Below are 27,328 nucleotides of genomic sequence, written 5' to 3'. Positions count from 1 at the left end.
TAATTGTGTATTAACAAAAATGTCATGGGACTCTGGTCTAAAATTACTGAGGAAAGTAAAGGTGAATACAAAGAACACAATAGAATACACTTTAAAAAATAGGAAGAAGTGGGTTATTAAGCTTGGACCCTAGGTCTCAAAAGAAAGTATCAACTTATTTTTTGACATTTGTAGATTGTCTAGTCTGGTCCAGCAGAGTTTATGTATAAGGGAGAATTTGAGTGGAAACTCTGCTAAAAGGAAGGCAGTTCTTTTATTTGCCTACAGTTTCCCTTAAACTGCCTCAAGAATCAAAAGCACAAAATCAGGAGAATGGACAGGGTGCGGGAACCAGCACCACTAAAACGTGTTATCTATCAGTTTCTGTCTTAAGACACTCCTCGTGGTAAAGGGCCACCTATGTCACTTAATTGTCATCTTCCTTTTAAGTCAGTGAGGAAAGGCAGACAAAAGTTTACAACACAAAACCAGAGGCACTAATATCAGTTACTTCCTCCACATCCCTCCTATACCTCTCCCCCCAAAATCATTCTTCTTTTTGCCAGGTAGAAAATAAGAAGTTATTACAGCTCATAGTAAGTTACAGAGTTATTACAGCAACAATAAGAGCAACAACTATCACTACTAGCCACTGCCACGGCTATCCTCACCAAAACCATCTCATGTTATCAGAAGAGTCGGGGGGAAACCAAGATTAAAAGCCAAGATATTTGACTGAAAAAGTCCATGTTCTTCCACTTTGGTACTTTGTACAATACCCAAGACCAGGAAGGTTGGTGTAAAATATTCCATAAACAGAAGTAGGAAATAGGCAATTTGTCTCCAGTGCCACTGTCCACTCACAAGCTCAAGCTCACTGCGTTGGGTCTATCTGCACTCAGGAAGGGGTCTCACTGGCAGTAGAGCAGTAGAGGTTTCCATTTCAAAAACTGAACTGTTTGGCTTGGAATGAGATTATTTGTGAAGACTATCATACCAAAAATCTAGTGCCAACAGCAATTTAATTGAAAAAAAATGTCGTCTATAAAAATGATCACTTAAGAATATTTTCCTTGATCTTGCCAGTGTTTGAATTAATGCCCAAATGAGCAATTCTCTAGGGCATAGTTTAAAGACTTAACAGTGTGGAAGGTGGAGATAAAAAATCAGGTCAGGTCCCACAATATTAATTATAAACAAGTTTGAATCTGGTTTTATACACTAGAACCTCCACAGTTGACTATGTCCATACATAGACCACCTCCTCAAGTTGACCTAATTTTCACAGACCGAGCATGCACCACATGTATGTATCAGTACAGCAGGCTACTTCCTTATGTTGCCCACATCTGTATGTGGACTAGTTTATTACAGTCCCTTGGGTGGTCAATTTACAGAGGTTCTACTGTATTTGCATTTCCTATCATATCTGGAAATCCCTGTAAGCCCCAAACGCAAACAGAAGCAACTCAAGCTGTTTAAAAACTTTCAATGCTGGTTAGAAAATTATCATATCAGTGAACTGAACAGTAAGTTATTGATGGTTCAAACAGTGCCTGAGTTATTTCCTGCATAGATTCACTTAGGAAGACAATCTGGTTTCTCACTATAAAATAAAGATGAAATACATGACCAACCTATGAAACTTCTGCAAAATTATCTGCAAGAACATTCAACATTAATGAGTTCCCATGGAGAATCTACCATTTCTGCCCAATTGTCATGTTGTGGTAAATATCTGAGCTCAGAATTAGTAGCTGGAATTAAATTATTAGTCTCTTGCTGGACATCACAGTCCTCAACTTTCTGATCTCCATATAGGTAAGAACCTGGCATAGTACTACTATATAGATGAAATTCTATAAAAACTATTTGTGAATGACGGTATCCAAAATGAGAAACCAACTATGAAGAATATATGTTCTGAGTAAGTAATGCTTATCTAAAAACTGGCATTTTTAACCAATATAGTAGAACAGTTATAACTCAACTCCACATGTAAATTTCACAAAATAATATAACTTGGAAATGTAACATGTTGTTAAAATGGCCTTAATTGTCCACATCTGCTGCAACACTGGATCTGCCCATTTAGCCCAAAGAACTCTGGTTCCATATCCCAGCCTAGATATTTCATTTATCGATGGTGAAATCAGTTTTCAATCATCCTATGTAATAATTAGTAATAGTTTCTATGTGAATCAATGAATAATACTGACTATGAAAAGCCATTGTTTTGTTTCTTTGTTTCATTATTTTTCCCATAACCTGACCTGCTCACAAGTGGCTAATCTAAAAGATCCATTGCTCAATCTCTCATTGTTGCCAAGACCTCCCAATGAGGGAATCCTGGCAAATGACAAAATGACAGTGAATACCTCACAATCCTGTCCTGGTTCCCAAGCTCTTTCTAATCTTTGTTTATCTCTTATCTGTATTCCTCCTGATGACCGTGCTTCCCTAAATTACAAATGTCTCTCCAACTGGTGAAATGAGGATGCCTTTAAAACTCCTAATGTGGCAAGAAAGCATGCCTGAAGTGCACCAAATTACTGCCACACTATCTCAAAGCATCTCTCTTTTTATTATTATGGGTTGATATGAGGGTGCATAGGATCAGGTTTTATTATTTGCATTTGTAGGACAAAGTCCAAAGTCTGAAGTGTAGTTCAGTCCTTCACCCAGGAAGTGTGTCTTTGTCTTTCAAGGCAACAAAAGCTAGCCTTACTTCCACTACCAAACCCATTTATATGCATACTTGGAACAGAATAGAAACTGTTCTAGTTCATCATTTGGGTAATGTATGGTTAGCTCCTTTTCTCAAAATTAACAACATCAGTGTGGCTACTCTAATTCATTATAATAACTTAGCCTAGGTGTTTTGGTGACTCAACGTCTTGGATGTTACATGGGAATAAACAGATAATGGTTATGATATTAACAACATTGTTGCACAGGCTGAATCATCTACTTTTTTTCACAACGATTTGATGCAGTTCATTTAATATTACAGGTTTATCAAGTGCCAATTATTTTCCACTGAGGGTATAAAAATTAATAAGTAGGGTATCCGCCCTTTGAGGCACCCACATTCTCCTCAGGAAGAGAACCATGTAATAAAACCAATAGCTAAGCTGCAATAGGTTGGGTGGAAGCAGAGTTCAGGATTATAAAAGCTAAAGAAGTGGCAGAAATCAACTACCTGGAAGTCCAGACCATTTCAGCCAATGGGAAAGCATCTAAAAATTATTACCTGAAACATTTTAACTTTAATAACTGATAAACCTCCTAAGTAAACATGTACTATTCTATGATGGCATTATTATTCTCTAATAAAATTACTACAGTCACTCCTTTTAGATGTCATTATTTCATTCACATTTAATATTTAAAGAACCTTGTTCAAATAAGGGCCTGTTTTATAAGCCTCTGTCTTCACCAAAGTAACATTTTTTTTTAATGTGTACCCATGTTCTTTACCAGCCTGTAACGATAGAGGGATAAGCCACTATATGAATGTAATGCAACGCAGACCTCTTCCCCTGAATCACACCTTTTAAGGACTCCTATATAGGCAGCCAGATAGTATGACAACGAGAGTTCCTCCAGGCTTATTTTTAACACGCAATTTAAAATGCTTCTGTTATCAAGGCACACATTGTGTCTTCACTCTACACTATAACCAAAATTATTCGGATTTAGTCTGATTTCTGTATCAAATTTCTCAAGCATCAGCAAGAGCCCATCTGTTTTCATGTGACTCTCATATTAAGTCCTCATAATCTTTGAGATGTCAAATAAATAAGATTGAGAGACTTCTGTCCTTGCATATTTTTTCCCTTTTTTTAGATTTTGACTTATTTGTATATATCTTATTCTTCATTCTTTTTAAAAAAAAACTATTTCAAAATATTAGGCACCAGTGTTCTTGTTACATGAATGAATTATATAATGCTGAGGTGTAGGCACGTAATCTCTGCATGGTTTGGGACACACCTGTAAGCGTATAAATGCCTCAAATGAATGTCAAGAGAGGCAGGGTATCTTGACAAAATACCTAATCAATAGCAAAGCAATCCACATTACAGTCTGGCTTTGCCACAAACTATCCAAGTGGCCGTGGATGAGGTCTTTGTATCTACTAAGTGACAAATGAATGGACTATTGTCTATGTATTTTAAAGGAAAGAATAAATAACACAAATGGGGCTGAAGCAGATGTCCTCATTACGTTTCATTAGGCTCTAACATTATGAAAGCTTCTAAAAACTTTCTTTTCTCTATTTCTTCCATCCAAAGTTATGAAATTCAAATCCCACTGTCATATCACTTCCAGACATTTGGAAAACTTAATCCATTCCCAACATTAAAAAACCAACACAATTAACAATTAAGCTCTTATTGGTCAATCATGTGTTCTAAGCATACTTGCTGGGATCTCTTGTTTTAGCACCACAACTACATCCTGTACATAATATAGGCATTTGAAAAACTCATTAAATTTTCAAAACATACAGTTTATTACCTCAGATAAATGTACTACAAAAATTTCAATAAGAACACAATTCTAAGAATATAAAACTTCACTAGACTAATGAGTATCTGAAAGAATAAGCATATCATTCTTCAAAATACTTCCTGTTCAAGAACTGTAAATAGCATATTGAAATGAAGATAGCCCTTCACACTTACAATCTAACAGACTTTCAATATTAATAATACACTTACTTATATCCAGATATTACATATAACATATGTGCACATGCCGTGTGTGTGTCTGACCCAAGTAACTGGCACAAAGTGATTGTTGCGAATTAAAAGCACAGTTGCATAAGAATCACTACAGAAAACCCAGAGAGAAAGAAAGAATAGAAAAGCCCCCAAAGTAGGTCAAGTCAGTGTCAAAAAATTCTGGCAAATCAGAAAACATTTTGAAGAACACCTTACGTAGAGCTCCAAAGACCATTAAAAAGATGTTTTAAACTAAAACAATAGGGTGACACTAGTTAAGACATCAGTGGGCAGAGGGATCCATGGGCAAAAAGAAAGCCTGGGCTGTAGAAAAAAAAATCTTACATAATATGCATTTTATTGAAGGGGACAGTATCGAAAACAAAGGCATGAAATATTACTCTGTTTTTAGACTGTGTTATTCAAGTTGTTTCAGCCCAAGAAAAACATACAGGAACTAAAGGGAAAGAAGGGGCAAGCAAAAGATTCCTCTTTATCACTGATTCCTGCATCATTCAGGTGACTGAAGCACATGAAGCTTCAGAAGGACCTTGTGATAGCTGGGAGAAGATGAAGACCTGGCGAGAACAGGGTCAATTTGGATAATATTATTAATGATTCAAATCAGGTAAAGACAGAATGGCTTACCAAATCTTTTAGAAGCTGCTTCTAAAATCTGATTTTAGCTACCTTTAGGAAGGAAAGTATACTACACAGTGACTCTGGAAGAGAACATTTAAGCATATTTAAGAATTCAAAATGAGTTTGGATAAATCATGAATAGCTGAGATAAGCTGAGATTAATCCCTGTCCTTTACAGTTGATGTCAGAGAGAACAACTGCACCCTTGTAGCCTCAGGTGGCTGCATCTATTTGAAATTCTATAGGTGTAGTGTACGGGCTATAAATATGGCCATTTCTGTTTCCATGTTACATGGAATATATCAAGAAATAATATCAAGGTATTATTTCTTAAAAATAAGGTCTGTATTAGAAAATTACACAGATCATATATTTCCAATCACCTTATCACCTCATGAGAAAATTCAGCCCCATGATTGTCCTCATCTGATACCTACATGAGAAAATCTCAATTTATCATTCATGAAGGCAATAGAAATCAACAATGTAGCAATTTGTTGAAAGTGGCTATTTTCAGAGGTAAGAGCAAAAATGGTTGGAATAGAGATAATCCTAATCCTACAAGCCCTGACCTTTTTGGTAAACAGCATCAGATGTTGAGGTTACACTGCAAAAATTAACCTAAGGTTAGGAAGCCCACTACAGTAACAGATATGTGTATAACTTCTTCTAGTTTGAGATACCATATTAAGAAAACAAAAAGACAAAAAAAGAAGAAACCCTAGAATAGAGAAAAGAACACCAAATGATTCACTGATGGCTCAACCAGAAAAAAAAAAATTAGGTTCACCTTAGAAAACAGGCACATTTTCATGAAGTGCCATTAATTCCATTTTTGAAATGAAAGTTCAATAGAACACGATTTATTTAAGATAATTACATTTGGCTCAGTGCCCGTAGCACAGTGGTTACTGCGCTGGCCACGTGCATGAAGGCTGTCAGGTTCAAACCCAGTCCAGGCCTGCTAAACAACAATGACAACTGCAACAACAAAAAAGAGCTGGGCATTGTGGCGGGCGCCTGTAGTCCCAGCTACTTGGGAGGCTGAGGCAAGAGAATCACTTAAGCCCAAGAGATGGAGGTTGCTGTGAGCTGTGACGCCACAGCACTCTAGCAAGGGCGACAACATGTGACTGTCTCAAAAAAAAAAAAAAAGACGATTATATTTGCTTACTAAATTAACTGACACACTACCTTGATGGAAGTTACTATCTCATTTTTATTGTTGAACATTAAGCCAGCTGTTATGACTTCCCGGAGAAGAACCTCTATTCACTTGGGTTGTAGTTATTTGAGACCACTGAACTCAACCTAAACATAGACAGCTGTGATTGTGCTATGTGGAGTAGAATGTAGGGGACTCTGGTTAATTTAAAGCAAAATCACACTCATAAAACTAGCTATCTCCTTACTTACTACAGTTATTATTGCTTAAGCAAAAATCTACTTCCCACCCAGTCTATTGGCCATATGGGAAAGTGGCCTTTTGGCATTACAGAAATTCTCATTTAAAACAAGAATGTGGATCCACAAAGAAAGGGACCTTGTAGGTTTTGTGTCCTAATTGCTTTTTATAGTAATATTAGTTATCAAACAATAACCAATCTTATCTCTTCCAAAAATCAAAATTGACCTTTATAATTTAAAAAAAAATTACTAAGGAGTTCAGCAAACCTTACTTCTGGTAGCGGGCTGGCCGGTTTGGTTAGGATTCCTCCTACATAAACCACGTTAGGCAGAGTGGGTCTTGGAAACTCCAGGGCTACATCAGTACACAGCATCCACAGGCTGGACCCGTGAACCAAATCATACATGGACTTCTGGGGCAGCAGGTTGTACTTCTGCATTATCCTTTCATATTTGGGAAGAACCAGAAAGCTGACCCCTAATCTGGAAATGAGGTAAACGCCGGTATTTTTCATCCTTTGCAGCAAGTTCATGCGGTCTGTGAGGAGGGAATTAAACTCTGGAACATAAGCTAAGGGAGCGGGAGCTCCCACTTCGGCAGGATACCAAAGGCCGGTTGAAAATACAGCATATTTAACCCCCAGAAGATGAGCTATCACAAACCCACACATATCATTGGGGTCCACCAGCAGCAGGTCAAACTTTTCTTTCTTCAGGTTCTGGATCAGGGCATGGTTGCCAACCATCATGTCACAGTTCTTAGTATAGTGATCCAGTATATCAAACAGTTCTATTGCTGTTAATCTCCCAGAGAAAATATTCTGCATTTTTGACTGCAGGAAAGCATCCGAGGTGGTACTGTTAAAGATCCCTGGGTAGCGCTGGAGGCTGTAGTGATTAGATGGGGCGATGTCTCTGCCTTCTGAGAGGAGGAACACTGTATCGTGGCCTCTCTCGTGCAAGGCTGAGGCCAGCGTCTTGAAAATGTACATATGGCTTTCGAACATAATTGGCGGCACGATGATGATTTTGGCAGCCTTTGCTATCCCAACAGCACTCCACAGGAGCATGAAATATGAAGTGTAAGCCTTCATAGCTGTAATGACAACCAGAAAACAACTTAAATCAGAATACAATGCTGACCATTCAAGACAATCACACAGGTTTTTTTTTCCCCCAAAAATAAATGATCTAATACTTTTTCTAAAAGACCACTTTTAAACTTATCCTAATATTTGTTCTAATTACCTCTTTATTTTTGAAAGAGCAGTTATTTAAGTATAGAATTGGTAGCAACATTGACATAAACTGAAATATATTAAAAAGGGAGCATATCATTTCATCAGTAAAGTAGATATTTTTAAATTGTAAATAAAACTTCCATAAGGTCAAACAACAAACAATATCTTTTCTTTGAATATCTATGAAATATCTATGAAACATCTTTTTATCTTCTAATTGAATGTCAAAGTTAATCCCAGAAAGAAGAGTCAAGTTTTTTTTTTAATTTCTACACATATCAGCATGTGAGTCTATTTAAATCATTTTATTTCAGCCATTACATTTCCATTTATAAATCAAGTATGTATACCAAAGGAAGACTATTCTAGAAAATAATTATTTTAAATGGTACTTCAGTAATTCCATAGAAAAGATAAAAAAGATCTTAAACATGCATTTTCCCTTTACCTAAATACCATCAGTAGGCCAGTAGCTCACATTTGTAATCTTATCATTCTGGGAGACCAAGGCAGGAGGCATCCTTGAGTTCTGGAGTTGGAAACAAGCCCAAGCAAGAACAAAATCCCACCCCTGTCTCTACTAAAAACAGAAAAAAATTTCCTGGTGTTATAGCAGGTGCTGTAGTACCAGCTACTCAGGAGACTGAGACACGAAGATCTCTTGAGGTTGCTGTGAGCTAGGCTGACTTCACAGCACTCTAGCCTGGGCAACACAGTGAGACTATGTCTAAATAAATAAATACCATAAATGAACTGGCAGTCTGTATTTATGTAATTTATATCAATTTCCTAACGCATTATAGGGCATAACCTAAAAGAGAAACTTCTAATAGAAACTTCTAATAGAAAAGTTCAAGAGCATTAAATCTGTTTTAGTAAATGCTTACTGAAGAAGAGACTGATGAATAACTATATCCCAGACCATACTTTTTATGCTGCACCCCTAATTCAAGATAAATGGCAAATCAGATGATGACTGTACACTTGAAGACTGACACTTCTCTCATCCTTTCATGTTAAAAGATTATGTTTAATAGTTAAAAGTCATTATGTGGGGACCATATAGTGTGCAAACACTCCCTAACCAGATCGATAAAACTAATATTTAAACTCTAAATTAGACCCTTAATAGAGAAAACATCTAAATAATTGCTCCGCAAACTGGACACTTTTATTTCAAGAAATGGCACAAAATAGACTTATTTAGACCTCACCAACTCACTACCTATTATTATGTATTAACCACCCAATTTGTACAAATTTCTATCATTGAAATGCAGTTGTAACAACTATACCTTCTCAACATTCACGTATTTTAAGCAACACGAAAACATCAATAAATAATGTATTTTTCCAACATCAAGACTGAACTATAAAATACACACATTTTCAGATGTATTTTCCACTCACTCCACTAAAAGTTTCAAAGTATTTCTAGATAAATTAAAATAATACCATTAAGAATAAATAAAAGTAATGCATGTTATAAAGATATAATGTTAAATGTTGCTTGATTTATTACAGGGGCTTTAAAAATAAATTCAGAGAAGACAAATAAGTACAAGGTCAATAAAGGAAGAAAATTAAGTATCTGGTCTTGGAAAGAACCTTGCAAGCCTTTATATTATTGTACTACCACACGTATGTGTCTCTATAATATTGCCTTCTAGCATTCCTCTGAAGGAGGAAAAATTGTGTATTTTACATGAACATGTTATGAATTCCAGGGATAAGATTAATGCAAAATCAGATATCCCAGCACCTACAGCCATAGGCATCACTGCTTGTCTATTCAAAAAGATATACTTGATAATAGATAATAGATCAAGTATATCTTTTTGTCAGCAGTTGTCTATCTAACGGTAGACAACTGCTCTCCTCACTGGGTTTTGGGTCTAGCTGAGCAGATAGCAGGTACACTTTGTTCAGCTATAGTTAAAACCATAACTTTATCATAAATAATTTAAAAATAGAATACATGGTATGGAAACAAATCTTTTCAGTGTTTCATATTTTATTCTTCCTATCTATTTCAATATTTTTTTCTGTAACTATTACAAAGTAAAAAGAAATCATATAATTTTTTTTTAATGAACAACTGCTTATGTTCTAGAATAGCACTGTCCAACATAACTCTTTATAATGGGCCAGGCACAGTGGCTCACGCCTGTAATCCTAGCACTCTGGGAGACTAAGGCAGGTGGATCGCCTCAGCTCAGAAGTTCTAGACCAGTCCAAGCAAGACCGAGACCTGTCTCTAAAAACAGCTGGGCATGTGGTGGACGCCTGTAGTCCCCGCTACTTGGGAAGCTGAGGCAAGAGGATCACTTGAGCCCAGGAGTTTGAGGTTGCTATTAGGTATGACGCCATGGAACTCAACCTAGAGCAACAATGTGAGACTTTGCCTCAATCAGTCAATCAATCGAGAAATAAATGAATGGGAAAAATGTCTTTTTATACTAATGAAAATGTTCTACATCCTTTCTATCCAACAGTATTCCCACCTATATGTGGGCAAACTAATAAGAATGGTCAAGAGATTCTCAATTATCTCCCCGACCAGGCACCCATACCTCCTAAAAGTTTTAAATACTAGCAACTATTTTTACACATTTACCCACTTATTTTATTTTACAGAAACACACTGGGAATTAATTAAAAAATAAATATTTAAATATACAAAAATCCCTATCTTTATGATGCTTGCAATCTATTAAAAGGAGAGAGAAAATCCAAGAAAATAAATAAAAATGAATACTATAAAGCCATTTAGAAAATAATACCCAAATAAAAAGACTCTCTGTATCCGTTTCCTAAAAATAATTGTTATCCTTGATTTTATGAAATTTTTATGGAAAAATCTGAGCATTAAATACTCTCATTCATTTGAGACGTCTTTTAAATTTCAAGCAAGTGCTCATTATATTTTAATAAGACTTCTGGTGAGATGTTAAAAATCAGAAATGGATGCTGAATTTTATCAACTGAGCAACTGAAATGAGCAACTGAGCAACTGAAATGTGCCTGATATAACTGAGGAACTGGAACAGAAATTCCATTTAGTTTAGCTACACATGGCAGGTGGCTGCCATACCAGAATAATATTTTTAAAAGTACACATAGTCTAAAAGTCACTATTCAGAAATGTCAATATTCATGTGGCCAAATACCTTCTAAAAGTAATGTCCACAGATCTTCCTATGTCTTCATAAAACAATACTGATTACCAACAAAGAGGAATATTTACATGAGCATGTTATTCTACTGTTCAAGTGCAAAATTAATTATGACAGATTACAACAGCACTTTAATTTCATAAACATCAGTGTAGTAGATAAGAGAATAACACAACTAGCCACAAACACTGATATTCTTGCCAGTCCAGAAACACTTGAGTGTGTCTCCTGGAAACACGATTTTCTGACATAATTATATTATGTCACATTCCAATTTTAAGACTGTTTTATACAAACATTTATATTAAGGGGTTTTATTTACAAAATAGGACACTGCACCATCACTCTTAGCAAAATATAAGTATTTAGAATTTTGTGTTCAACAAAACACGCAAATCAAATAGGCATTCATTGATTCATACACTGGTACAAAAGATTCTATACGGCATGTGAAGATTTTAAAACTTTAATTATGCCCCATCTTTTCAAATGCATGACATATGATAGCAATTGACATTTAAAATGCCAAGAATACAGACTTTTATTTACATAAGGTAAAAACAAAACACGATGCTATCTCCATAGGTTCTTACATAATGATACTGTGATAGGATTGCCTGGGTGTTTAAATGTAACACCATCCAAGAAATCTACAAAACCATGAATGCCCTCTTACGAATGATTTTCAAACCCAGAAGATTGGTGACAATTTAACAATTCCCCTATCATCATTATTATTTAACCTAATTATCAATGTTCTAACTATTATAATAGGAAATAAATGAGATGTAAAGTTTAGAAAGCATAAATAAAATTAAGATTCATTGAGGATAATCAGATTTTTTTCAGGAAAAACTCTAATTAATTAAAATCAAGGCAAACTAATAAAAATGGTCAAGAATGGTCAATTCTCACCCAAAAGTTTTCACCACCAGCAACTATTTTTATACATTTACTTACTTATTTTGAAACACATTAAGAATTATTTAAAAAATGCTGTGGCTCAGTGAGTAGGGCGCCAGCCCCATATGCCGAGGGTGGCGGGTTCAAACCCAGCCTCGGCCAAACTGCAACAAAAAAATTAGCTGGGTGTTGTGGCGGGCACCTGTAGTCCCAGCTGCTCGGGAGGCTGAGGCAAGAGAATCGCGTAAGCCCAAGAGTTAGAGGTTGCTGTGAGCCGTGTGACACCACGGCACTCTACCCGAGGGCGGTACAGTGAGACTCTGTCTCTACCCAAAAAAAAAAAAAAAATACATATTTAAATATACAAAAATCCTTATCCTTATGAAGCTTGCAGTCTATAAAAGGGAAAAAAATCCAGAAAAATTAATAAAAAGCCATTTAGAATATATTATCAAAATAAAAAGACCCTCTGTACCCATTTCCTAAAAATTTAATTGTTATCCTTGATTTATGGAATTTTTATGGAATAATCTGAGTATTAAATACTCTCATTTGTTTGAGATTTCTATTAACTTTTAAGCAAGTATTCACTATTTTAATGAGACTTTAGTTGAGACATTAAAAATCAGAAATGGATGCTGAATTTTATCAATTGTTTAACTGTTTTTTTTATTTTTCACACTTGTTCAGAAGGAAAAAAAACAGAATGGTAAGAGGAATTGGTATTATATTCATTATTTAATCATTCACTATTTTTAAGTTTTTTTTAATGCCACTATGTAAGAAAACTGGAAAATTACTAAGAAATGTAAAAGAAAACATGACAAAATGACATTTGTGTATCATGTAAAAATAATTTTTTCTTCAACTATATAGTACAGACTCATACTATAATCATACTCCTAGTAATAGATCACTCCAAAGTTATCAAGATGATTCTTTATATGAAAGAATAAATTCGTAAAAACAAGCAGAAAAAGGAAGAATAATGAGTAAGCTTGCACTTTCAGTTGTTAAAATACACCATAATGGCACATTAAAATAATGCCTTAGCGGAAGAGAAGGGGAAGATGGCCGACTGGAGCCAGGTTTTGACAGAAGCTCCCATCCAGAGGGAAGGGTAATGACCAGAAGGTACCCAGTAAAGCTGAAAACTGGGAGCTGAGCTGAAGAGAGAAGAGTGATAATTGCACGTCACCTCTGCTGAGGCAAGCTGGGACTCCAAGAAAGCAAATTTCAGCTGAGACTTTAATCCAGAGTCACTGATCCACTAGGATAGGACAAAGACCAGCTGAATACAAGACAGAGCCACCTAACCCCACCACACCAAGCAGGTCCCCAGAGTCTCAGACTGTAATACTGTACAAGACCTTTGCAAAGCTGTAGGGGAAAAAGCTATAGTCACCATTCCCAGATCCTTGGCAAAGGGCTGGTTAACCACAACTCCAGGAGCTACCTCCAATTTCACCTTACCTGCCCATCTAGCCAAACGGTGAAAAATATTCATGGGGCAGAATCAGCAGAAAAACTCTGGCAACATGAATAATCAGAGTAGATCAACTAACCCAAGGAATGACAAAGCAGACATGACAGATAATCCCATTCATCAACAAATGGCTAAAATGTCAGAAATCGAGGAAGGCAAATAAGATGAACAGAATGAAAGTAAAGTTGGAATTTGAAATTCTAGAAATAATTCAAAAGTTAAACTCAAGGATTCAATGAATTCAAAGGCAAAATCACCAAAGATTTTGACATATTGAGAAAAAATTTGCAGCCCTCCAAGATGTGAGAAATACAGTAGAATCCCTCAGTAACAGAATGGAGCACACAGAAGAAAGAATATCTGACCTTGAAGACAAACCTTTTGAACGATCCCAAACACTCAAACAGGAAGAGAAGTGGAGAACAGAAATGGATCATTCCCTTAGAGAGCTTTGAGACTACTCCAAAAAAGTAAATATTCACCTGATAGGGATCCCTGAAAGAGAGGAAGATGTTCCAAGAGGCACAGAAGCTTTATTCCAAGAGATAATCGAGGAGAATTTCCCCAATATAGCAAGAGATACTGAAATTCAGATAGCAGATAGTTTCAGAACCCCAGCACGACTCAATCCAAATAAAGCATCTCCCACACACATTATAATTAACTTTGCCAAAGTTAATATAAAGGAGAAAATTCTACAAGCAGCTAGATATAATAGAACCATAACTTACAAGGGGAAGAATATTAGAATGTCTGTAGATCTCTCTGCTGAAACTTTTCAAGCCAGAAGAGGATGGTCATTGACTTTCAACCTTCTAAAACAAAACAACTTTCAACCAAGAATCATGGATCCAGCTAAACCGAATTTCATTTATGATGCAGAAATTAAATACTTTAATGACATTCACATGTTGAAGAAATTTGCCATAACTAAAAACCAACACTCCAGGATATTCTCAGACCCATCCTCCACAAGGACCAGCACAATGCTCTACCACTCATTCAGAAACTTTTGGTCAAATCCCAACTTCCAAGGTGGCGAAAGGTTAAACTTTTGAAAAACTTGACACCCAAAATACTACCAGGCTTATCAATACTTTCAATTAACATGAATGGCTTAATTGCCCTCTAAAGAGGGTTGGCTGACTGGATACAAAAACTCAGGCCAGATATCTGCTGCATACAAAAATCTCATCTTACCTTAAAAGATAAATATAAACTCATGGTGGACGGATGGACATCTACAATTCGGGCATATGAAAATGAGAAAAAAGTAGATGTTGCAATTTTATTTGCAGATACAATAGGCTTTAAACCAATAAAAGTAAGGAAAGGTAAGGATTGTCACTTCATTGTTGTCAAGGGAAACACTCAACTGGATGAGATTTCAATTATTAACATTTATGCACCCAACCAGAATGCTCCTCAATTTATAAGAGAGACCCTAATAGACACGAGCAACTTGATAACCTCCAGCACCATAATAGTTGGGATTTCAATACCCTGTTGGCAGTGTTAGATAGATCCTCCAATAAGAAAAATTCTAGACTCAAACTTCACCATTCAACAATTAGATTTAACAGACATCTACAGAACATTTCATCCTCACAAAAATGAATACATATTCTTCTCATAAGCCCATGGAACTTCCTCCAAAATTGATCACAACTTAGGTCACAAGTCTAACCTCCGCAAAATAAAAAAAAAAAAAAAAGAAATTTTTCCTTGTATCTTCTCAGACCATCATGGAATAAAAGTTGAACTCAGTAACAGCAGGAATCTGCATACTCATACAAAAACATGGAAACTAAATAACCTTATGCTGAATGATAGCTGGGTCATATATGAGGGCGACGCCTGTGGCTCAAGGAGTAGGGCGCCGGTCCCATATACCGGAGGTGGCGGGTTCAAACCCAGCCCCGGCCAAAAATCACAAAACAAAAAAAAAAAAAAAAAGAGAGATTAAGAAGGATATTACCAAATGTTTGGAACAAAATGATAATGAAGACACAAATTACCAGAACCTCTGGAATACTGCAAAGGCAGTCGTAAGAGGGAAATTTATGGCACTGCAAGCCTTCCTCAAGAGAACGGAAAGAGAGGAAGTTAACAACTTAATGAGACATTTTAACCAACTGGAAAAGGAGGAACATTTCAACCCCAAACCCAGCAGAAGAAAAGAAATAACTAAAATTAGAGCAGAATTAAATGAAATTGAAAACAAAAGAATTATACAACAAGTCAATCAAAAACTTGGTTTATTGAAAAGGTCAATAAAATAGATAAACCTAACCAGAAATAAACGAGTAAAATCCCTAATTTCATCAATCAGAAATGATAAAGGCCAAATAACAACAGACTCCTCAGAAATTCAAAAAAATCCTTAATGAATATTATAAAAAACTCTATTCTCAGAAGTATGAAAATCTGAAGGAAATAGACCAATTCTTAGAAACATGCCAACTTCCTAGATTTAGCCAGAAAGAAGTAGAAATGTTGAACAGGACTATGTCAAGTTCTGAAATAGCATCAACTATACGAAATCTCCCCTCCAAAAAAAGTCCGGGACCAGATGGCTTCACATCAGAATTCTACCAAACATTTAAAGAGGAACTAGTACCTATATTACTTAACCTTTTCCAAAATATAGAAAAAGAAGGACTATTTCCCAACACATTCTACGAAGCAAATAACACCCTGATCCCCAAACCAGGAAAAGACCCAATAAAAAACGAAAATTATAGACTATTATCTCTAATGAATACTGATGCAAAAATAGTCAATAAAATCCTAGCAAACAGAAGCCTGCAACACATCAAACAAATTATACATCATGACCAAGTGGTTTTTATCCCAGTGTCCCAAGGATGATTCAATACACATAAATCTATAAATATAATAAGTCATATAAACAAAATAAAAAATAAAGACCACATGATTCTCTCAATTGATGCAGAAAAAGCTTTTGATAATATCTAGCATCCTTTCATGATCAGAACGTTTAAGAAAATAAGTATAAGGGCAGCGCCTGTGGCTCAAAGGAGTAGGGTGCTGGCCCCATATGCCAGGGTTCAAAACCAGCCCCCAGCAAAAACTATTAAAAAAAAAAAAAACAGAACATAGGTATAGAGGGAAAGTTTCTTAAACTGATGGAGGCCATCTACAGCAAACCCACAGCCAATATCACATTGAACAGAGTAAAATTGAAATCATTTCCACTCAGATCAGGAACCAGAAAAGGTTGCCCATTGTCTCCACTGCTTTTTAACAGTATAATGGAAACCTTAGCCATCACAATGAGACAACAGAAGGCAATCAAGGGTATCCAAGTAGGCTCAGAGGAGATCAAACTATCACTCTTCGCAGATGATATGACTGCATATCTGGAAAACCCCAGGGTCTCAACTACAAAACTCTTAGAAGTGATCAAGGAATACAGCAGCGTGTCATGATACAAAATCAATACTCACAAATCTGTATCCTTTATGTATATGAACAATAGTCAAGCTGAAAAAAAAAACAATCAAGGACTCTTCCCTTTACAATAAGGCCAAAGAAGATGAAATATCTGGGAGTGTACCTAACAAAGGTTGTGAAAGATCTCTATAAAGAGAACTATGAAACTCTGAGAAAAGAAATAGCTGAAGATGTTAACAAATTGAAAAACAAACCATGATCATGGCTGGGAAGAATCAACATTGTTAAATTGTCCATACTACCCAAAGCAATCTACAGATTTAATGAAATCCCTATTAAAGCACCTCCGTCATACTTTAAAGATCTGGAAAAATTAGTACTGGAAATAGAAAAAACCTCAAATAGCCAAGACATTACTCAGAAATAAAAACAAAGCAGGAGGAATCAAGCTACCAGACTTCAGACTATACTATAAATCTATAGTGATCAAAATAGCACTGGCACAAAAATAGAGAGGAAGATGTATGGAACAGAATTGAAAACCAAAAGATGAACCCGGACACTTATCGTCATTTGATCTTTGATAAGCCTATCAAAAAAGTAAATTGGGGGAAAGATTCCCTATTTAACAAATGGTGCCAGATTAATTGGCCGGCCACTTATAGAAGACTGAACCTGACCCACACCTTTCTCCTCTAACAAAAATTGACTCTCACTGGATAAAAGACTTAAACTTAAGACATGAAACTATAAAAATTCTTGGAGAGAGTGCAAGGGAAACACTTGAAAAAATTGGCCTGGGAGAATACTTTATGAGGAGGACCCTGAGACAATTGAACAACACCAAAAATATATTACTGGGACCTGATCAAACAAAAAGCTTCTGCACTGCCAAGAACACAGTAAGTAAAGCAAGTAGACAGCCCTCAGAATGGGAGAGGATTTTTGCAGGTTATGTTTCTGACAAAGGTCTAATAACCAGAATCCACAGAGAACACAAACTAATAAGAAAAGAACAAGTGATTCCATTTCATTATGGGCAAGAGACATGAACAGAAGCTTCTCTGAAGAAGACAGGTGCATGGTCTACAGACACATGAAAAAATGCTCATCATCTTTAATCATCAGAGAAATGCAAACAACAACCACTTTAAGGTATCATCTAACTCCAGTAAGAGTAACCCACATCACAAAATCCCAAAACTACAGATGTTGGCATAGATGGGGAGAAAAGGGAACACTTCTGCATTGCTGGTGGGAATGCAAGCTAGTGAGTTCCTTTTGGAAAGAAGTTTGGAGAACACTCAGGGATCTAAATGTAGACCTGCTGTTTGATCCTGCAATTCCTCTACTAGGTGTATATGCAAAAGACCAAAAATCACTTTGCAACAAAGATATTTGCACCAGATTGTTCACTGCAGCTCAATTCATAATTGCCAAGTCATGGAAGAAGCCAAAGTGCTCATCGACCCATGAGTGGATAAATAAATTGTGGTACATGCATACCATGGAATACTATGCAGCATTAAAAAAGGATGGAGACTTTACCTCTTTTATGTTTACATGAATGGAGCTGGAAAACATTCTTCTTAGTAAAGTATCTCAGGAATGTAAAAAAAAAATTCAATGTACTCAGTACTGCTATGAAACCGATTTATAATCGCTCACACTGTCATATTAAAGATGAATCACAACCATAGCCCAGGAAGAAGAAGGAAAGAGCGGGGGGGAGGGGAGGGGGGTGGTTCGATAGAGGGAGGGTAAATGGTGGGACCACACCTATGGAGCATATTGCAAGGGTACAAGTCAAATCTATCAAGTATAGAACACAAATGTCATAACACAGTGATTAAGTAAATGAGGTGAAAGCTACGTTAATTAGTTGGATGTAAGCACTCCAATTTGTACAAAACATCAACACACTGAATCCCACAAAGGCATAAATGTATCCATGATCTATATATATATATGACTTAATAAAAGGAAAACAATAAAATAATGCATTAAAGGTAGAAGATGAGAGGTAGACCAACGTAAACAAAAAAGGCTCAAACAGGTACATATGTCTGAGTTATATGCATGAGTAAGAGGTCAGACAATTAAGTTCACAAAGTCATCCAAGAAAAAGTCACCTTCTAGGATGGTCACCTCAAAGTGCTCTCCTCGTGAAGCTGGCACTGATGCCAGCACCTAGTCCACCCTTTAAAGCACTATTTCTAAGATGAGTTCATGAATTTAATTGTCAGACCTCATATAATAACAGTTGTGATAGCCATTTCAGTACAAGAACTCCATAATTGCTTTGAAGGGTGAACTAGGCACTGGCACAGCTCCCAAGGCGACCAGAGTGAAATTCAGAACTGACATACACAGCACTTACTTGTTCCAGGATGAGTTCACAAACTTAATTGTCTGACCTTATCTATATTACGCTAAACTATGACATTTCAAATCAATGGAGAACAAATGAATGACTCAAATAACCTGATTGCTCATTCTTTTTTTTTTTTTAATGAGATAAGAGTCTCACCTTGTCACCCTCGGTAGAATGCGTGACATCGCAGCTGACACTCCAACTCTTAAGCGATTCTCTTACCTCAGCCTTCTAAGTAGCTGGGACTACAGGCGCCCCCCACAACGCCCGGTTATTTTTTGTTGTTGTTGCAGTTGTCATTGCTGTTTTTAGCAGGCCCAGGCTGGGTTCGAACCTGCCAGCCCCGATGTATGTGGCTGCTGCCCTAACCACTGAGCAACAGGCACCAAGCCAGATTGCTCATTTTTAAAATAATTTGAAAAGAAGTTAGGATCAGACTTCAAACCATGAAACAAAACAAAGTTTAGATAAGTACGAAAGTTAGATTAAAAAAAATAAAGCTACAAAAAAAAGAAGTGTTAGCAAAAAAACGTGTAATGTTGAAGAATAGAAGAGTTATTCAAATCAAATCCTAACTACCTAAATGTAGAAAATGACAGACTTGAATACATTAAAAATATGTGAATAGCAAAAGAATGAGAAGATAAGTCACAGATTGGGAGAAGATATTTGGAAAAAATATATCTGATAAAGAACCGTTACCCAAAATATACAAACAAATCTTAAAACTCAACAATGTGAAAACAACCTGATTTTTAAAAACCTCAGCCAAATTTATAACTGACACATCACCAAAGAGATATATAGACAGCAAATAAGCACATGAAAAGATGCTCTATGTCATATGTCATTAGGGAAAAGCAAATAAAAACGAGAAGATACCACAATACACCTGAGAAGGACTCAAAACCAGAAAGCTGACAATACCAAATGCTGACGAATATAAGAGCAACGAGAACTCTCATTCATTTTTAGTAGGAATACAAAATGCTACAGAAATTTTGGAACACTCTGACAGTTTCACACAAAATTAAACATGCTCCTGGAAAAGTCATTGTACTTACAAAAAGGAAATGAAAATGTGTTCACATAAAACCCTGCACACAGATGTTTATAGCAGCTTTATCCATAATTGCCAAAACTAGGAAACAATCAAGATGTCTTTCACTAGATGAACAGATAAACTGTGGTACATTCAAACAATGGAGTATTATTCAGCTCTCAAAGAAGAGAAGAGCTACAAAGTCACAAAAACACATTGGAGAAACCTTAAACACATTAAAACCTTAAACAATTACTACATGAAGCCTTAAATACAAAAGCCCTTAAACAATTACTACATGAAAGAAGTCAATCTGAAATGGCTCACACTGGTTCCAACTAAATGACATCCTGGAAAATGCAAAAATATGGAGATAGTAGAAGGATTTGTGGTTGCCAGAGGTCAGGGATGAAGGAAAGATGAATAGGTAGAGTACAGATGTTTCGGGAAATCTGCTACTACATAGCAAAATCATACATATGATATTCTTTTTATAAGATTGTTTTAGTGGGAATTTAACATATCTTCAAAGTTTTCAATTAGTAACAATCCTTTCCTGCAGCAATGAATTCAGGAGAATGCTCATGGAAATTAGTATGATTCCCAAAATCATACAGCAAAACTACTCTGTATGACATCATAATGGTGGATACATGTGATTTTACGTATGTCTAAACCAGGGGTTCTCAACCTTCCTAATGCCTACTAATGCCCCCACACTTTAATACAGGTTCCTCATGTTGTGGTGACCCCCAACTATAAAATTATTTTCGTTGCTACTTCATAACTGTAATTTTGCTACTGTTATGAATTGTAAGGTAAACATCTGATATGCAGGATGTATTTTCATTGTTACAAAGGGGTCACAACCCACAGATTAAGAACCACTGGTCTAAACCCACTAAATAGACAACAGCAAGAGTGAATTCTATCATAAAGCCATGGAATATGAGTGATAACAGAAAGTGTCAATGTAGATTCATTGACTGTAATAAATGCACCCACTCTGGGGCAGGATGTCCATGGTATAGAGGCTTTCAGGTGGAAGCAAGGAGTAAATGGGAAATCTCTGTACTTTTTGTCAAATTTTGCTATGAACTCAAAAAAACTGCATAAACTCTATAAAATAAAGCTTACTAATGTTTTCAAATAAGGTCTCTGAGAAAGGACCCCATAATATTTATCTTATAGTATGATATAATTTACATGGTTATTTTAGTTTTATCCTATGAGTTATTATAATTAGATAATATAGTTAGTTTATATTTTGATAAGATTATGTTAATAACCCCAATATTATTTATATTTAAAGCAACTATAAACAACTTAATAAAAAAAAAACTAGGCAATAAAAATAAAATATGTGGATGAATCTAATGCACCACAAACAAACATAACAGGCTACTGATATCCTAGAAAAAACCAGAAACATACATAATAGATAATTGATTTCCATGAGCATTCTCCTGAATTCACTGGTACAGGAAAGGAATGTTACTAATTGCAAACTTTGAAGATATGCTAAATTCCCAGTAACTGGGGATTGGTTAAGTTGATATTCATTGTTACAATGCAGCCACTAAAATAATCCTGTAAAAAGAATATGGCATACAAAGACATTCAAGATTTGCTATAGACTGAAAATTGGGCAAAACGTTATATTTAGCATATCCCACTTTGCAAAAGATATATGTATGTATACACCCATAGGAGCAATAAACCAAAATAGCAGTGTACTTCTCCGGATAGCATGACTTATAAGGTATTTTAACTCTTTCTTTCTGCATATTTACAAAGTAATCCCCACACTGGGCACAGCTTCTTTTATGAAATAAAAATAATAAATATTTTAAAGTAAGATATGATGGAAAAGTATCTCATTAACAATAACAATAAAGGATATCACATACTTTTCAAATTACCAAAATGGGATATTTGTTGGCCATACTAAACAGTATGGCCAGACTTTCTTTCAAGATATATACCGGGAAATAATTCTTAAATGTACAGAATTATTTCAACAAAAGACAATATTCTAAAAGACTCAATCCTTCCCATACTATAAATAGATTACATAAATTTATCTCCAGTACCACTGAATGGTTTGGATTTTAATCAGATTACATTCACATTCATGTGTATGAATACAATCAGAAAGAAGAATACGTTTTTTGATAAAGAAACATTATTGATTTAGGACATCCATGTAAATACTAAACATATAGTAAAGCAAAAAAGATGATTGGAATTGAGAAGATGGAAATAGAAATACAAAAAAATAGTGCAAAAGTTGTCTCAAGAAAATAGTGAATTTAAAGACAAAGTCATTAAGGGCATGGACATAATGAGGAAAGATACAGCAGAGCTTAAGGAATTAAAAAAGGCATTTAAGGAGCTTCAAAACACAGTGGAGACCCTCAGTAATACAGTAGAACACGGAGAAGAAAGAATATCAGAAATTGAAGACAAGACTTTTGAACCATATCACTCATTCAAAGAGGCAGAAAAAGAAGAACAAAAACAGAATATTCCCTGAGAAAGTTAGGGGATCATTCCAAAACATCAAACATCCAAGTTATAAGGATTCCTAAAGGAGTAGAGGATGATCCTAACAGCCCTGACGCTTTACTCTAAGACATTATGGTGGAGAATTTCCCAAGCATTACAAGAGACATAGAAATTCAGATAGTAGGTACTTTCAGAACTTCAGCACAACTCAATCCAAGCAAAGCCTCTCCTAGACACATGGCAATTAACTTTGCCCGAGTCAATATGAGGGAAAAATCCTACAAGCATCCAGGCATAAGAAAAGTCTTACCTACAAAGGGGACAATATCAGAATGACCATAGATCTTACAGCTGAAACTTTGTAAGCCAGAAGAGGATGGTCATCAGCCTTTAAACGTCTTAAACAAAACAATTTTCAGCTCAGGATCCTGTATTCTGCTAAACTGAGTTTAATTTATGGTGGTGAAATCAAATATTTTACCAACATGTAAGTGTTGAGGAAATTTGCCATGACTAGACCAGTTCTACAGGAAGTACTCAGATCCATTCTTCAAAATGACCAGCATGATGGTCCATCACCAAAGTAAACACACCCAGAAATTAAAGAACAAAGTCTAGCTTCCACAATGGCATAAGGGATAAAAATAAGTTCTGGACCTCTGAAAAACAAGATGATTAGACCTCCACTATATTCATCAATTCTCTCAATAAATGTGAATGGTTTGAATTCCCCTTTAAGGGGAATAGTCTGACTGGATACAAAAGCCTAGGCCCAATATCTGTTGTCTCGAAATACACCTAACCTCAAAGGATAAGACAAGACTCAGGGTGAAGGGATGGAAAACAATAATTCAGGCAGATGCAAATCAGAAACAAACAGATGTTGCAACTTTTATTGTATTTAAACCAATAAAAATAAGGAAAGACAGGATGGACATTACATATTTGTCAAGGAAAGAACACAACATGAAGAGATTTGAATAATTAACATTTACACAAAAGACAGATCTTCCAAGCAGAAACTAAACAAATACTGGACTTACACATGAACCCAGAACAAATGCAATTAACAGACATACAGAGTGTCCCTAAAGTTCGTGGGCAATTTAAAATAGTTGGGTATATATATAATCTATATAGTCACACTGCCTGTATATAGAACATTTCATCCTAACAAAACTGAATACACGTTTTTCTCACCAGACCACAGATCATCCAGCCTCCAAAATTGGTCTTATCTTAGGACACAAGTCTAACTTCAACAAATTAAAAAAAAAAAAATAGAAATTATTCCTTGTATCTTCTCAGACCATCATGGAATAAAAGTTGAACTCAATAGCAACAAAAATCTTTATACCCCATTAAAGTCATGGAAACTAAATAACCTTTATTAGATTTCCACCTTTTTCCTTCACAAAATTAAAAAGGCTTAAATTCATTAGATTTCTTGGACAAAACTGTAATGAAGCCACAAACTATCAAAACCTATGGGATACTTAACTTTATGGTTAAGTTTAGAAAGGAGGTGTTCTTCGAGGTATTGGTTCATTTCTTCTACATTTTCATATTTCTGAGAATAGAGTTATTCTTAAGAGAGAAATGTATGGTATTAGATGCCTTCAAGAAAATAAACAAGTCAACAACCAAATGGGCCATCTCAAGCAACTGGAAAAGGAAGAACAATCCAACCCCAAGCTGAATTAAATGCAATTAGAGTAGAATTAAATAAAATTGAAAACACAAGAATCATTCCAAAGATCAGGGAAACAAAAAGTTGGTTCATCAAAAAGATTTAATAAAATTGATAAACTCTTGTTCAGAAACAGAAAAGTAAGATCTCTAATAACTTCAATCAGAAACAACAAAGGGGAAATAACAACAGATATCACAGGCATAGATTACTGTTGCTCAATGATTACTACAAAAAACTCTATTCTCAGAAATATGAAAATTAGAAGAAATGAACCAATACCTCAAAGAACACCTCCTTTCTAAACTTAACCATAAAGAATAAGAAATTTTGAATAGACCTATGTCAAACACTGAAATTGCATCAACTATACAAAATCTTCCAAAAAAGAAAAGTCTGTGGTTTCACTCTAGAATTCTACCAAATATTAAAAGAGGAACTAGTTCCTATATTGCATAATCTATTCCAAAACATAGAGAAGGAAGGAATCTTTCCCAACACATTGTATGAAGCAAATATCACCTGATTGCAAAACCAGGAAAGGACCCAACAAAAATAAATTATAGGCAAATATCATTAATGAACATCAATATAAAAATATTCAATAAGATCCAAGCAAACAGAATATGGCGACACATTAAAAAAGTTATACATCATGATCAAGTAGGTTTTATCCCAGGGATGCAATGTTGGGTCCACATACATACATCCATAAATGTAATTCACCACACAAATAAAAGCAAAAACAAAAGGCCACTGATCCTTTCAAAAGACACAGAAAAAGTCTTCAACAAAATTCAGCATCCTTTTCTGACAAGAACACGTAAGGAAATGGGCATAGATGGGACATTTCTTTAACTGATAGAGGCCATCTACAATAAACCTACAGCCAGTATTATACTGAATGAAGTAAAAGTGAAAGCATTTCCACTCTGAACTGGAACTAGAGAAGAATGCCCATAAGGGCACTCCTATTCAACGTAGTGCTGGAAGTCCTAGCCATTGAATCAGGCAAGAGAAGCAGATTAAGGGGAATCAAAGGGGGATGTAGGAGGCCAAACTCTGGCTCTTTGTGGATGATATGATCTTATACCTGGAAAACCCAAGAGATCCAACTATAATACTTTAAGAAGTAATCAGGAATATAGTAGCATCTCGGGATACAAAAATCAATGCCCACAAATCAGTAGCCTTCATATATGCCAATAACCGTCAAGCTGAGAATAAAATCAAGAACTCTACATTTTATAGTAGCTCCCAAGAAGAAAAATACCTGGGAATAACAAAGAATGTGAAAGATCTCTTTTATAAAGAGAACTATGAAACCCAGAAAAGAAATAGCAGGATATTAACAAATGGAAGAATATAGCATGCTCATGGCTGGGAAGAATCAACATTGATCAAACTGAAAGCATTTCCACTCAGAAGTGGAACTAAACAAGAATGCCCACTGTAGCCACTGCTGTTCAACATAGTGCTAGAAATATGCAATCAGGCAGGAGGAGATCAAGGGTCCATACTTCCCAAAGCAATCTACAGATCTAATGCTATCTCCATCAAAGTAGCAATGTCATACTTTGAAGAACTTGAAAAAAATAGTACTTTGTTCCATATGGCACTAGAAGAAAGAAAACATAAATGGCCAGTACAATTATTAAAAATAAAACCAAATACAGAGGCATTACATACCAGATTTCAAGTTATACTACATGTCTACAGTGATCAAAACAGCATGGTACTGTCACAAAAACAGATATACAGATCTATTGGAATAGAATAGAGAATCTAGAAATGAACCTAGCCACATATCACCATTTGATCTTTGATATGCCAAACAAAAGTACACACTGGGGAAAAGAATCCCTATTTAATAAATGGTGCTGAGGGAACAGGTCTGCCATTTAGAAGACTAAAACTCAAGCCACATCCTCTCATCAATAATAAAAATTGACTATCACTGGATAAAAGATTTAAACTTAAGACATGAAACCATAAAAATACTAGAAGAGAGTGCAGGGGGAATGCTTGAAGAGATAGAACTGTGTAAATACTTTATGAGGAAGACCCCATGGAAATTGAAGCAACACCAAAAATAAATAAATGTGTTTGATCAAGGTAAAAACCTTCTGCACAGATAAGGGAACCACAACCAAAGCCATCAGACAGCCTTTGAAATGGAAGAAGATTTTTGCATGTTATGAATCTGACAAAGGGCTGATAACTAGAATCTTCAGAGAACTCAGATTTATAAATAAGAAAAGACCAAACAACCCAAGTTATAAGTGGGCAACAGACTTGAACAGAAATTTCTCTGAAGACAACAGATGAATGGCCAACAAACATATGAAAAAAAGCTCATGATGGGCGGTGCCTGTGGCTCAAAGGAGTAGGGCATGGGCCCCATATGCTGGAAGTGGTGGGTTCAAACCCAGCCCCGGCCAAAAACTGCCAAAAAAAAAAAAAGCTCATGTCTTTAAGCATCAGAGAAATGCAAATCAAACCCCGCTGAGATATCACCTAACTACAGTGAGATTAGCCACATCACAAAGTCCCAAATCTGCAAATGCTGAAATGAATATGGAGAGAAGGGAACACTTCTACTCTGCCAGTGGGATTGAAAACTAATACAACCTTTACAGAAGGAAGTATGGAGAATTCCAAAGAACGAAAAGTCAAAACCTTCCATTTGATCCCGCAATTCCATTACTAGGTATCTACCCACAAGAACATAAA

At 35.7% G+C, this 27,328-nt stretch overlaps 1 protein-coding gene across 2 annotated transcripts in view; it reads right to left on the bottom strand.

Moving 5' to 3' along the window:
- The window catches only part of UGT8 (UDP glycosyltransferase 8), a 112,860-nt gene that overhangs the window by 48,814 nt on the left and 36,718 nt on the right, over positions 1 to 27,328 (bottom strand). For both annotated transcript variants that reach the window (XM_053571354.1, XM_053571315.1), the window contains exon 2: positions 7,031 to 7,854. In XM_053571354.1, coding sequence (XP_053427329.1) covers positions 7,031 to 7,852 — 822 coding nt within the window. In that variant the 5' untranslated portion in view covers positions 7,853 to 7,854. The remainder of the gene's footprint in view (positions 1 to 7,030; positions 7,855 to 27,328) is intronic.

Source organism: Nycticebus coucang, chromosome 1 (genome assembly GCF_027406575.1).
Source record: "Nycticebus coucang isolate mNycCou1 chromosome 1, mNycCou1.pri, whole genome shotgun sequence".
Taxonomy (NCBI): Eukaryota; Metazoa; Chordata; class Mammalia; order Primates; family Lorisidae; genus Nycticebus; species Nycticebus coucang.
The sequence above is the reverse complement of the archived record's forward strand: the minus strand, read 5'-3'. Positions and strand labels throughout refer to the sequence as shown.